We start from the raw sequence: 12,675 nt of genomic DNA on the forward strand, positions 1-12,675 counted from the left end.
AAATAATTCCTTTTTTAATTACTGAAAAATAACAAATGTTTGCGCCTTTTTTTTTTCACGAACAAGAATAAGCTCCTCATAAGTTTAACATGGAGACTGGAGATGTTCATAAAGTAAAACATGTAAACAAATTTAGTTATTCTTAAATTAAAGTAGTAAAATGTATATATGATAAAAGAACCATCAATTAAAATAGTACAAGTTTTTTTCCAAAGAAAATGAAAAGTTGAAAAATAAACAATTATGATTTTATAAGAAAAGTCAATATCTCGTTGAAAAAATTAAAGACAGCAAGTATCATATTTAAATTTTAGTGAAATCAGTATATATTTTTAAGGAAAATGATAAGTAACCAACAATATTTTTGAACAATGTGAATTAATAGGATTAAAAGATTAAATTAATCTTAAATTTAATTAATAGCATTAAATTAGGATATAGTATATTTTTATTTGATTGGTAGTTGTTCATATTGTTCAAAATGATCATTGTTTACCTAACACTCTCCTATTTTTAAATATAGAACAAATGTTGTCTCTAAGATTACCTAGCCAAAATATATTCTCCATTAGTGTAATTTACTTAGACTGATAGAATTAAGATTTGATAATTTTAACCTATATAACTCCATGTCAACTACCCATAGGAATATACGGAGTTTTAAAATTATACATATTAGAATATGGATATCAAAAGTTCAATTGGAACTAGTTTCGTTCACGTATGAAGGATATGAATAAACTCAATAAACACTTTCCTCTTCTTGCATGTGAAAAGTAATTCAGGTAAAAAATAAACGGGCAAACAATGGTTTCATGAAATAATTTACATATCAGACACCCAAAAGAAAAATTACATATCAGAAGGAATTGAACAAATAAGAATATTTAGTGTTGTTGAGTTGCAATCATCCAAGAATGAATCTAAGGTCCTATCAACTACCTGTTTCTTATATAAGCCTAGTATTGAAGATTAAACAAAATAGTCACATTTACTCCTCTGCCGCTGTCTCCTCCTCCTCCTCTTCCGCATCCTCTTCTTGCCCAGGCCACCAAGAAACAGGGCCCAGTCCGTCATGATCTATTGATCCCTACAAAATAGATGCCGCCATAAGTCACCTTTTCAAAAATCTGCAATGATAACCACCACCATTTTAGTTAGATAATGCACGTTTACTATGACTTTAAAAGCATCCCCACAAACTTTGTCAATATGCCATTCCCAGGGTCGGAAACTTGGTTGGTTTAATTGATCCTTAGCATAAAGCTCATACATGAAAATTCACACCCCATTTTCATCCGACAACCAAACATACCCTCTAAAGTACACATCCCCTACCACAGTTTATTTTAACATAATGACTCCAAGAAACAAATATTTTGCACAAAATTCAAAAGCCATATGTCTCAATATCTCACTCATGTAGAAAAAAAGCTAACTTACAGTGACCAGCATAGGGGCAAAAGGCTTTGACTCTTTTGGTTGTTCAACTGGGATTGAAGGATAAGTCACATTTTGAATGCGGAACTTGATCTGCCATATTGGAAGCCAAAACTTTAACGCATATATATTGTTTCTTAAGCATACAGTTAACATTAAAGGCAAAGAAAGCTAACCATATCGCTATCATCAACAGGATATGACTGCTCCTCATATTTCCAATACCATGTTCCTTTTGTGCTGTACTTTCAAAAACAATATATTAGCACATTAATAAATCTGCATCTAATAGGATGGATTACAGTATTTAAAAAGAAGAAACGAGTGCAAGCAAATATACTATTTGTTAAGACTAAAAATTAGGTAAGGGTGACGACACCTATTTTTTGATTCAGCCTTAAACTCATTTGGGCTGGGTAGGTGCTGTAGGGGAACATAAATGTCATCAAAGAATCCAAGTGATACTGCAACCACGAATTCAGCCTTACTAAGCATGAACAATCTTTAAGCATAGCAACATCTGACAATCATTAAATCTTTCACGATATGCAAACATTGGATGGTGTCATTATATACACAAATAATGGGCAGCTGACGGTGTCACAAGTCACAATATAGAAATGAAAACACTAAAAATCGGCTCTGCTAGCAAGCAATTGTATGGTTATGTCATTCTTGTGGTCTTTCAAACTTTCCTTACATTATATTGACATGCTTTGAGTTTCAACTAAATTACACTTGACTCTGATTTTGCTCACAAAAAATAAGCATGGACAAAACGACAAGCAGAGACATCAAGGCAGAGCAGTAATCACATACTCTTTTTTTTGTAGTAGCAAAATATTTTATCATGAAATTCATCAATAAGAGAAGCCTTAAGACAACCTTCAAGCAACTATCTTAAACTTTTATTAAAATAAAAAAGAAAAGAAAAAGAACTCCAACCATGTAAACCCTTTGTGATCAAAAGAGTGGAAGAACTTTTAAAAAAAGTGAAAAAAAAAAGAAAGAAAAACTCATTATGCTGCAGCCTTCATGTAATAGATGTATGAAGCAGAACTATGCACTGATAAGCATGGTCATTATCCATCAATAACATAAAACAAAGAAGTAAGTAAAATGGAACTAAATTAATTAAGTCAAGCGAAAATTAAAATCAAGAAAGCAACTGAAATCTAAGACATACATCTTAAGCCATCAGCATCAGACGAAAGAAGCTTTGCAGTCATAATCTCCCCAACAAATGGACGAAACATAATCAAATTGAACACTACCTGCCAGGAATATCAGAAGTCAGAACAAAGTTATTGCATTTACAGCAACAATCACACACAGAATCCCTACTTCTGACGTCGAAAAATTTCAGTTTATAATACAAGAAATACGGAAATTGGAAACACAATAGCTAAAAATACACACAACCTTTTAAGTCCTCAAATATTCTCAAAGGAACATAGTGTAAAAAAATGGCATATTCACATTATTGTGCCTGGATATCATAATCTAAGCCTCAAAACTTGAACAAACAAAGTTAAAAACCATTCAGGGAAAAAAAATATTAAACATAAAATCCTGCATTCAACTTCACACTGTGATCATGTTGAACTTCAAATCTCAGGACAAAGAGTCAAAAAACAGAAAAGCAAGCCGTGAGAACTTGTACCGTATAAGTTGGAGCACCATCTCCGGGGTAAATAAATCCACCCTCAATGGATTTTATATCATAGACAGATACGCAGAGGCCCAAGTTTGCAATAACCTGAAATGATTGCAGAAAACCAAAACCAATCATGGTGAAATATTATCAAATGAAGAGCACATGAGTAAAAGGGGAATGGAAAACATTAGAAGCAGAAAAACCTTATCCAAGAAAAGCTTCTCAAGTTCAGTGTGTATAGCTTCTCGAATTGGACGACTTAGCTGAGGAGCAGGCAATGGCAATGTGTGTTCAATCTTGCTAAGATAGAACATTGAGACTGAACAAATAGAAGAAAATACAAAAATTCATATGGATGAAAAAAAAGGGTGAGACTCTAGGGGAAAAAAACGTATGAAAATGAGAATTTTTCCAATGTATCATCACGGTATTAAATAAAAGTGAAAAAACAAAATTCAAAAATTACAATTCGAACAGTGAATTCACGAAACACTTGAACCATGTTAGTTGTTAAGTAAACTAACCATGTTACTTGTCAAGTAAACTAAGTTACATTTTTTAACTGATTATAGAAATTTATAAATGATGGAGGTTTCAGCAGCAGAAGAATGATTTCAGGTAAAAAACCTGAAGTGGTGACTTGGACGCTTTGATATCTTGCGGCGGAGCAGACGGTGGCAACGAAGAACTCCTACTGAAGCCAGCTGTAACGAAACCCAATTCAGCAGCGACAAAGGTTTCAGTGAAGTTTTTTTCAGATTGTGGGTTATTGGGCTTGTCTGATGGGCAAGTATTGGGTCATTATGGCCCATTAAAGCACTTGTTGTATAATAATGCATGGCCCAAGACCAAACGAAACACAAATTCATTGCATGAACATAGAATTTGGAATATACAGAAGCATGTTTCCTCCAGAGATTTGCAAGGCTACTTAAGGTTCTGAAAACTGGACTGGTCATCAAACCGCTTTAATTACTGGTTCATTAGTTCAACCGGTCCAACCAAAAAAATCGTTTTAAAATAAAATAATAAATTATAAAGGACCAAAGATAAGGGTACTCCAAGAACTCCTACTAGATGCAACATCATTCAACATTATCACACATTCTCACACACACAAATACAAAGTCTTAACTCAAAGAACAACCACAGCAAGTGACTTGGAAAGAAAATGTAAACACAGAACAATCACAAGCATACACAACATGTGAATATTATTATAGCAAACATAATAACAAAATAGCTCTTCTAATGCGTCTCCAAAAATATCCCAAATAAAAAAAAAACTACATAATCTGATCCACTTGATTCAGAAAGTTACATATATTAGAAAAATTAAGAATCAACTAAAAGAAAAAGAAGAAGGCCTGGTTGATTCGATTCAATTGCCTGATATGAAGAATCAAACAGGGTTGAGAAGCTGAGAGTTTAAATGTTAAACCTCAATATTCAAATAACATGACTCCATTATTGTTATTATTACACCCTTCTAATGTCACAAACTCAATATATATTATAGTCCGTTGACACTTGTGTATTCACAACTTGGCCTCATCATTCTGATTCATTCCTTAAGTAGAAGAAAAGTCCCAATCAGCTTTCGTTGAAATTTTATCCAGAGAGTTGGGGTTTTGGTTCGGAGTTCATGCCGATGATGACGACGAGAGGGATGAATCCGTGAATCAGTAACATAGGCAGTGCAAATTTTAACAAAGCTCATCACAATGATTAACAACAACAAAAAGCACTGAAGGAACAGTGAATCAGTAATATAGGCAGTGCAAATTTTAACAAAGCTCGTCACAATGATTAACAACAACAAAAAGCACTGAAGGAACAGTGAATCAGTAATATAGGCAGTGCAAATTTAAAATTTAAAAGTTATCAATTTAAAATTTATCATCAAATACAATCAGTGAGCAAAGGCAATCAATCAAGCTCTGACTGAGCATTCTGTTCTGATTCTGTGACTGGGAAGCAACAAATTCAGCAACAAATTCAAGTTACAGCAACGAATTTAACAAATTAAATCGCAGCAACCTAGCAATTTAGCAAATTAAAACAACGGCAGCCCAAGAATTTAGCAAATGATCAACTTAACAAGTTCAAGAACAGAAAATCACAGCAAAAACAAAAATAAATTAGAAGTAATAGAAGAACAACAAACAACAACACAAGAACAATTAGCAAATTAACAAGTTCACAATTACAGTTAAAATTTACCAGAAGAACACTAATGCAAGTGGAATCATCATGCTAATATGTTTTCTGCAAAGATGCTATTTGTGCAGCTAAAATTTCCTAATTACTAAGATCCAATTATTCTAATTTCACATGCAATCAACTTACTAAGTTTCTAAAAGCTAGAAATTATAAAACCAACCAGAAATATGGTTAAAGCATTTCATCAAACATGTTGAGTGCCGTAAAATTAAAACGAAATAAGAGAATTCAAAGCTTAATATCAATGTGATAGAGAAGAGAACATAGCCATTGTAACTTCAATTCAGAAAAAAAATCCATATCACTACCAAATCAAATAGTTACTTATTGTAATAGAAATCAGAAGTTGCAGAGTTTGAAGCAGAGTATTGGTGTTGTGTGAGTGTATTGTCTGGTGGCAGGTTTAGGGAACTTACGGCAGCGACAAAAGAGAGCAGTTCGACGGCTAGGTGGAGCCCGCGGGTTGGTCGCAGAGTTTGAAGCAGAGCAACGTGGCTTCCAGACGAACACGAATGCGAACTCGAATGGTGAACGGCGAGTGAACGCGAACGATGAACGCCGAGCGAACGTGAACGGCAAAGAACGCGAACGAAGACGACAGCTGAACGAAGATGCGAACGTGAACGGCAAATAAACGGCGACGGAAGCGCGGGTGAGCAGACAAAGACGACGGACGCCGAGCTCGAGGAAGTAGCCGCGATCGGTGACAGCGAACAGGGGTTGAAGACTTGGAGCAAGAGGACAGTTAGATAGACGGACGGATGGCGAACTTTGAGTGCGACGGACGGCGGCAGTATGCTACTCCTTGCGGCGGAAACGGCGACGGAAGCGCGGGGTGAGCAGACAAAGACGACGGACGCCGAGCTCGAGGAGTAGCCGCGATCGGTGACAGCGAACAGGGGTTGAAGACTTGGAGCAAGAGGACAGTTAGATAGACGGACGGATGGCGAACTTTGAGTGCGACGGACGGCGGCAGTATGCTACTCCTTGCGGCGGTGGTGTAGGCTTACAGTGCTAGGGTTTTTTGTCTGGGTTTGTGTGATTTCTTTCTGAATGAAAGAAAGAGAGGGAGGATGGGAGAAAGAAACGAAGGAGCTTCCGTTTTGTGTAAACCGGCCAGGATCCGATTCGGTCTGACCGTCCGGTTCTTGGCCGGTTCAACGGTTTTTTACTGATTTTTTTATCTGCGTTTTACATGCTTGACCGGATTATTATTATTGTCGGTTTGCGGTTGAATCGGTCCGACCGACCGGTCCGATCCGATTTTTAGAATCAGAACCCCAATCAGTGTTGTGAACAAAGAGGATAACTTATACTGGCCTGGAAGACAAGACGGTATATATAACATAAAGCGCAGCAGAAGTAGGGAACCTACAATTAAATTGGAGCATTCAACCACCATTAGAAATTCTGCATATTATTCAAAATGAAAGCAATAATTAATAAGATCGGCAAGATAAGTGAATTGATGAGATACTGGGAGCATACGTTGAGTTCAAAAAAAATTTGTGTGATGCCTCGTCGATTATATGCAGTAAATACAGAGTTTGATATGAGCAGCTGCAAGAGGGAGGGATACGCAAGTTTGAATGCCGGGTCGGGTTCGGTCATGGGTTTCTGTTTTCGGTCTGGGCCACGTTAGTAGCCCAGGTCCCTGACCAGAAAACAAAAAAAGATATACAATTTTTAAATTTTTGTTAAGAATAGAGATATAATATACAGACTTGTCAAAAAAAATCTAAAACTAACAAAAAGAATCAAATGGTTAGATTGCTTTCTTTATAGACAGAAAAGCCTGTAGGAAATAAAAATACTTACATAACAAATTTATGTGGTATCATATCAACCCTGAATCAACAAAAAAATTATTTAAGGATAAGTTATTTTTATCAAATGTTCTAGATTTTGCGATAATTATTTTTCTTTTTTTGACATTTTTCTTATTTTTGTCGACGCCATTTTGGTGTTTACCAAATACTAAATATTTTCCTTACAAAGCCAAAAAATATCTAATAAAAAATTAATAAAGATATTGTAAAAAGAGTGGGAGAAAAATAGTAAGAATAATCGATATTCAATAGCACGTTGGACGCGTGGGCACCGTGAAGAACAGGCAGCGCGCCAAACCAATGAAACCATTCCCATGCACCAAAATCTCTCTCTATAAATCACTCTCTGAACTCTCGGAATTTCTTTCATTTTCAACCGTTAGCTCCAAACTTTTCCTTCCCTTCTTTTCTCTGCTTCTGGGTTTCTGTTTTCCTTCGGTTCCTTGATCTACATTTTTCCCAAACGTAGATCAGTTTCCGAAAGGAAAATGGAGCTTCGCCGGAGACACGTCGCTGCAGCTGCCGTTGCCGCCGGCGAATCACTCAAAATCCAGAAGCACGCTGGAGACTCGTCAATCTTCCCTCTTTACCTAACCAACGCGGTTTTCTTCGGAGCCTTCTTCTCCGTCGCGTACTTTCTCCTCCACCGCTGGCGCGAGAAGATCCGTACATCGACCCCGCTTCATGTCATAACCGCTGATGAATCCGCTGCAATCGCTTTACTCGTTGCGTCTGCCGTGTATCTCTTCAGGTTCTTCGGCATCGGCCTCTCGCGCGCTTCCGTTGACGATGATCTCTCTGACGAAGAGATAATCGCCAAGGAGGACGGCCGGACGCCGGGGCCGTGTCCTGCTGCCCTCTCAGAAGAGACGGCTGTAATTCCCTCACCAATTCCGGCTAAAGTCTTGTTTATGACTGATTCGGATTCATGTAAGTTGTCCTTTTTTTCCTTTACTTCTTAATTTTATAAAACTAGGGAGGAAAAATCAAAAAACCATTTCAACGCTGAAATAAGATTTGTTTCAATGAGAAATTTTGTCGTGGTATTACTTTTACTTATGGATGTATAAATGAATTTTACTCGTTTTGTGCGTACAATTCTCCTTTTATGTTGACAAATTCTGGACTTCTGGTAATTAAAGAATGGTATATAATTTTGATTATGTAGCATTGCTCTAATTTAATATTTGATTTTATGTTGCAGTGTCAACGGAAGACGAGGAGGTCATCCAGGCTGTGGTTTCAGGCTCTGTGCCATCATATTCCCTGGAATCAAAGCTTGGAGACTGTCGCCGGGCGGCGGCTGTTCGGCGCGAGGCTGTTCAAAGGTTGACAGGGAGGTCATTGGAGGGTTTGCCAGTGGGAGGATTTGATTATGAGTCAATATTGGGGCAGTGCTGTGAGATGCCAATAGGGTTTGTGCAGATTCCAGTAGGTGTGGCAGGTCCATTGTTGCTTGATGGGAGAGAGTACACTGTGCCAATGGCAACCACAGAAGGGTGCCTTGTTGCCAGTACCAACAGAGGCTGCAAGGCCATCTATGCCTCCGGCGGGGCTACCTCCGTGCTCATGAGGGATGGTATGACAAGAGCACCGGTGGTTCGGTTTGCCACCGCCAAGAGGGCTGCACAGCTCAAGTTCTACTTGGAGGATCCTCTCAACTTTGAGTCTATAGCTGTAGTTTTCAACAAGTAATTTTTCTTATCTCATCCTCTTATTGTTCTTAGCAATCCATTTTCAAGTAATTGTTCTTATCTCAGTCTCTTATTGTTCTGCATAGTCCAATTTTTTGTTTCATTGTTAATTATGGCAAATATTTGATGCTTTCCTTCTTTAGTAATAATTGAACCGGAGATTGAATCGGTATGTTAGCAATGTTTTTGGCTTGTTGTTAATGTTAAGCTGATGTTGAATTTGAAAGCGTCTAAATATAATATATGGCTATTATACGATTCAATCGGTTCAGAAGATGCTTTCTGTCGGGTTTCTAAGAGTTGAGTATTTCATATTTGTTATGTGAAGATTAGGGAAATGGTGTAAAGAACTTAATATTTTGTTTTGAAATTTGAGAACTGACAAAAAATATTAGTTGCAGGTCAAGTTGGTGTAAAATTTAGATATTGATAAATGCTTTTGCTTAAATCTAATCTTTGTGTTCACATTTTTTAATGTAAGTTTGTATCTAAGATGATCATGGAATTACCTATGTGGAGCTTTTACCAGTTGTTATAAAGGATGGCAAGCTGAAAGTAACAATGAAACTGTTCTTGGTTTATTAATGCTTAATGGGTATGTGCAGGTCAAGCAGGTTTGCTAGGTTACAGAATATTCAGCCTAATATTGCTGGCAAGAATTTGTACATTAGATTTCGTTGCAGCACTGGAGACGCCATGGGGATGAACATGGTTTCCAAAGGTGTCCAAAACGTCCTTGATTTCCTTCAAAGTGACTTCCCGGACATGGAAGTTATTGGAATCTCTGGTAAACATGACCTTTATGTGTTTTTCACCCCTCACTTGCAAACCTACACCGTACTATGTCACAGTTAAACTAGTTGCTAACTTGCCGTGTACCCTGATGCTTGCACCAGGAAATTTCTGCTCGGACAAGAAGGCTGCTGCTGTCAACTGGATTGAAGGTCGCGGTAAGTCTGTGGTCTGTGAGGCTATCATTAAGGAAGAGGTGATTAAGAAGGTGTTGAAAACTAGTGTGGAGTCCCTAGTAGAGCTTAACGTGCTTAAAAACCTTACCGGATCAGCAATAGCTGGTGCTCTTGGCGGGTTCAATGCCCATGCTAGCAACATTGTCTCTGCTATCTACCTAGCCACTGGTCAGGATCCTGCTCAGAATGTGGAGAGTTCCCACTGCATCACCATGATGGAACCAGTGAACAATGGCAAGGACCTTCACATATCTGTCACCATGCCTTCCATTGAGGTACAATCAATTCTAAGGTCTTAAATCAGGGTCTCTTAGAATATTTTTTTTCTAATATTCTTCAATGGAAAAATCCATCATTTTTTATAATTCTATTGAATACAAGTTATAGTACCATTTGGCACATTTGATCTTTTCCTTGCATATATCAGTTATATAATTTTTCTTAAGGTACGAGAAGATCAGACTTCCTTTGTGTCTGATCTATATTTTGTCTCATGATTCAGGTGGGTACTGTTGGAGGGGGCACACAACTTGCTTCTCAGTCAGCTTGCCTCAATTTACTTGGAGTCAAGGGCGCCAGTAAAGAAACCCCCGGTGCAAATGCTAGGCTACTGGCCGCCATAGTAGCTGGTTCAGTCCTCGCCGGAGAGCTTTCACTCATGTCTGCAATCGCAGCTGGGCAGCTTGTTAAGAGCCACATGAAATACAACAGATCAAGCAGAAATATCACAAATGTTGTATCATGACATGACACCAATGACAGCAGATTAGTTTTGAAAAATAATAACCGCCCAAGCATCTAATATTGGCCTAAAAAAAGTAGCTAGGTAAGATTCAAAGGGCTACTTTCTGTTGATAAATAAAAAGTCATGGTCAACTAGTCTCCAAGATAATGTGGTAAGACACAAATAGAGAAAAAGAACACAGGCTGCATTAGATTCAAATGAGTGTGTGCTCCATGTGATGTCTTGTCTCATTTTTTTGAGGCTGTACGGAGAAAGGAGACTTCAATCAATGGGTGGAGGATAAAACAAAGAAGCAGCTACACCTTTGGCATTAGTTTTAATTCTTTTTTTCTTCAAGTAATTTATTTCTGTATTGGGTGCTGTTCTCTAGTTTTAAGCTACTGCCTTAAAGTTGTGATAATTTAGTCTTCAGTATGTTGTAATCTCATCTTTTTATTTGTAAACTTAGCAAGAACTGCCGCAGAATACAGAATATTATTAGCCTGATAGAGATTGGTCTAACTGTGATTGCTGGTGAAATTTATTTTCTATCGGATAGTGTTTGCATCGAGAAATTCAAATTATGTTTAAGGTCATGTTTTCACATCAATATAGTGGAAGACTTACATGAAGATAAAAACAACTAAGAAACGCCGTCTGTGGGAATCGAACCCACGACCACGTGGTTAAAAGCCACGCGCTCTACCAGCTGAGCTAAGACGGCAATTGATATAAGATAAGGTTCAAATATTAATTACCATGTAAGATTAAATTTTTTTTTTTCACCCGCTCCAATTTGAAAAGCTCTATCAAACTAAACCAAAATATTTTTGGATCTGTAGTGATTAGCAACGGAAACCAACCCCCGATCTCCAGAAGTAATTAATTTTCATTTACTATTATATAATTATTTTATTTATATCATTATACGTCAACACTTATTCGGATGTAAAGATAATTATAAGGCGAGTTCTGTGGTGGCATAAGAAATGATGTCTAGTGGTGGCCAACTGTTGACTCACCAATAGATGTATAACACCTGGTAAAAAAAAGTTATGAAAGAAAACTTGTTTAGTTAATGCTGAAAATGATAAAATTTGTTTAATCGGGTTCTCTGATTCTTTTTTCTTTTTTGTTTCTTTAGTCGTGGATAGTACATAACCAAATACATAACCAAATTTACATTTTACCAGGCACAGGATTCGATGGTCCAGGAACCTTTGGACTACTTAGTGGTCCAAATAAAAAATATATTTTTAGAGTTTTTTTATCAATTGCTACGTAGTTCTTGAACTAATTTTAATTACAAATCAACCCCATATATTTTATTTAATTATAAAAATAGTTTTTTATTTTATAAATTATTATTTTATCAATTATCAATTATATTTATTAACAATCAAATACAAAAATAACAACCAATTATATCTTCCATTCATCCTAATAATTCTAATTGATTAAAAAATTAACTTTGATCTCGTTACGTCGTCCATGGCTTTCAAATCGTGTTTCCTTGAAATTCAATCGATTGGTTTTTCAAAACAATCGATTGAATGATAACTCAATCGATTGGTTTACACTATATCACAAAACAATCGATTGAAAGTTGTAAGGTAGAGTGGTAAAAAGCTTATACCAATGGATTGTTTATACTTTCCAATAGAATGAATGCCTCAAAACAATCGATTGTTGTTGTTACTCAATCGATTGAATTCACGAAAACAACATGGATTTGCCAAATACAATCGATTGGAAAGTAATGACATTGAAGTTTTAGCTAAATTCAATCGATTGGTAATGTAATCCAATCGATTGGAAGGTGATGAAGTTGAATGTTTTGCCAATTTCAATCGATTGGTAATGGTACATAAAATTTATAAAACGTCAATGATACTTTCTTTTAAATTAATTTATAAAATTTTTTAGATTTGTGTCTTATGAAAAGTAAAAAAAAAAAATTATAGTAGAGTAAAACTTAGCTGAAATCAAATAACATAGTGTACACACATCTTTGATCAATATTAAAAAAAATTAGCCTAATTATGTACATAAAATCCTAAAAAATACAGTTCTATCTTTTTTAATTAAGTTAACTTTAAAATACCAATAATGCTTTTTCATGTGTTGCTTTTAATCTAAA

At 36.3% G+C, this 12,675-nt stretch overlaps 2 protein-coding genes and 1 non-coding gene across 7 annotated transcripts; 1 reads left to right on the top strand and 2 right to left on the bottom strand.

Moving 5' to 3' along the window:
- Positions 1-689: 689 nt before the first annotated feature.
- Positions 690-6,128, bottom strand: LOC130940820 (uncharacterized). Of its 5 annotated transcripts, none has more exons than XM_057869089.1 (9): positions 5,737-6,128; positions 3,725-3,801; positions 3,301-3,416; positions 3,104-3,199; positions 2,627-2,714; positions 1,820-1,904; positions 1,617-1,680; positions 1,444-1,533; positions 690-1,090 (listed from the first exon to the last, which is right to left on the bottom strand). In XM_057869089.1, the coding sequence occupies exons 3-9, from the start codon at positions 3,409-3,411 to the stop codon at positions 992-994; spliced, it is 633 nt and encodes a 210-aa protein (XP_057725072.1). In that variant the 5' UTR covers positions 3,412-3,416; positions 3,725-3,801; positions 5,737-6,128; the 3' UTR covers positions 690-991. The 5 variants fall into 5 exon arrangements, with proteins under 5 accessions (XP_057725072.1, XP_057725081.1, XP_057725063.1 ...); XM_057869098.1 differs by having other exon boundaries at positions 3,725-4,844; XM_057869080.1 differs by lacking the exon at positions 3,725-3,801.
- A 1,322-nt stretch (positions 6,129-7,450) lies between these two features.
- LOC130968321 (3-hydroxy-3-methylglutaryl-coenzyme A reductase 3-like) lies at positions 7,451-11,076 on the top strand. The gene is made up of 5 exons (XM_057893526.1): positions 7,451-8,079; positions 8,354-8,840; positions 9,449-9,630; positions 9,740-10,086; positions 10,314-11,076. Exons 1-5 carry the CDS (start codon positions 7,638-7,640, stop codon positions 10,554-10,556), a joined length of 1,701 nt encoding a protein of 566 aa, XP_057749509.1. The 5' UTR covers positions 7,451-7,637; the 3' UTR covers positions 10,557-11,076.
- Positions 11,077-11,186: 110 nt separating this feature from the next.
- On the bottom strand, positions 11,187-11,259 carry TRNAK-UUU (transfer RNA lysine (anticodon UUU)). The gene has a single exon. It is a non-coding gene; the product is annotated as a tRNA-Lys (tRNA).
- Between the last annotated feature and the right edge of the window lie 1,416 nt (positions 11,260-12,675).

The sequence above is a fragment of the Arachis stenosperma genome, chromosome 1, assembly GCF_014773155.1.
Source record: "Arachis stenosperma cultivar V10309 chromosome 1, arast.V10309.gnm1.PFL2, whole genome shotgun sequence".
Lineage (NCBI taxonomy): Eukaryota > Viridiplantae > Streptophyta > Magnoliopsida > Fabales > Fabaceae > Arachis > Arachis stenosperma.

Bases quoted from the DNA above. Each gene is read 5' to 3' on its own strand.
- LOC130940820 (XM_057869080.1), bottom strand. From the start codon at position 3,411: ATGTTCTATCTTAGCAAGATTGAACACACATTGCCATTGCCTGCTCCT. The intron at 1,681-1,819 runs GTGTCGTCACCC...TTGAAAGTACAG, and splicing joins AAGGCTGAATCAAAAAATAG to CACAAAAGGAACATGGTATT. The intron at 1,091-1,443 runs GTAAGTTAGCTT...TCTATTTTGTAG, and splicing joins TTGCCCCTATGCTGGTCACT to GGATCAATAGATCATGACGG.
- LOC130968321 (XM_057893526.1), top strand. From the start codon at position 7,638: ATGGAGCTTCGCCGGAGACACGTCGCTGCAGCTGCCGTTGCCGCCGGC. The intron at 8,080-8,353 runs GTAAGTTGTCCT...TTTATGTTGCAG, and splicing joins TATGACTGATTCGGATTCAT to TGTCAACGGAAGACGAGGAG. The intron at 8,841-9,448 runs GTAATTTTTCTT...GGGTATGTGCAG, and splicing joins ATAGCTGTAGTTTTCAACAA to GTCAAGCAGGTTTGCTAGGT.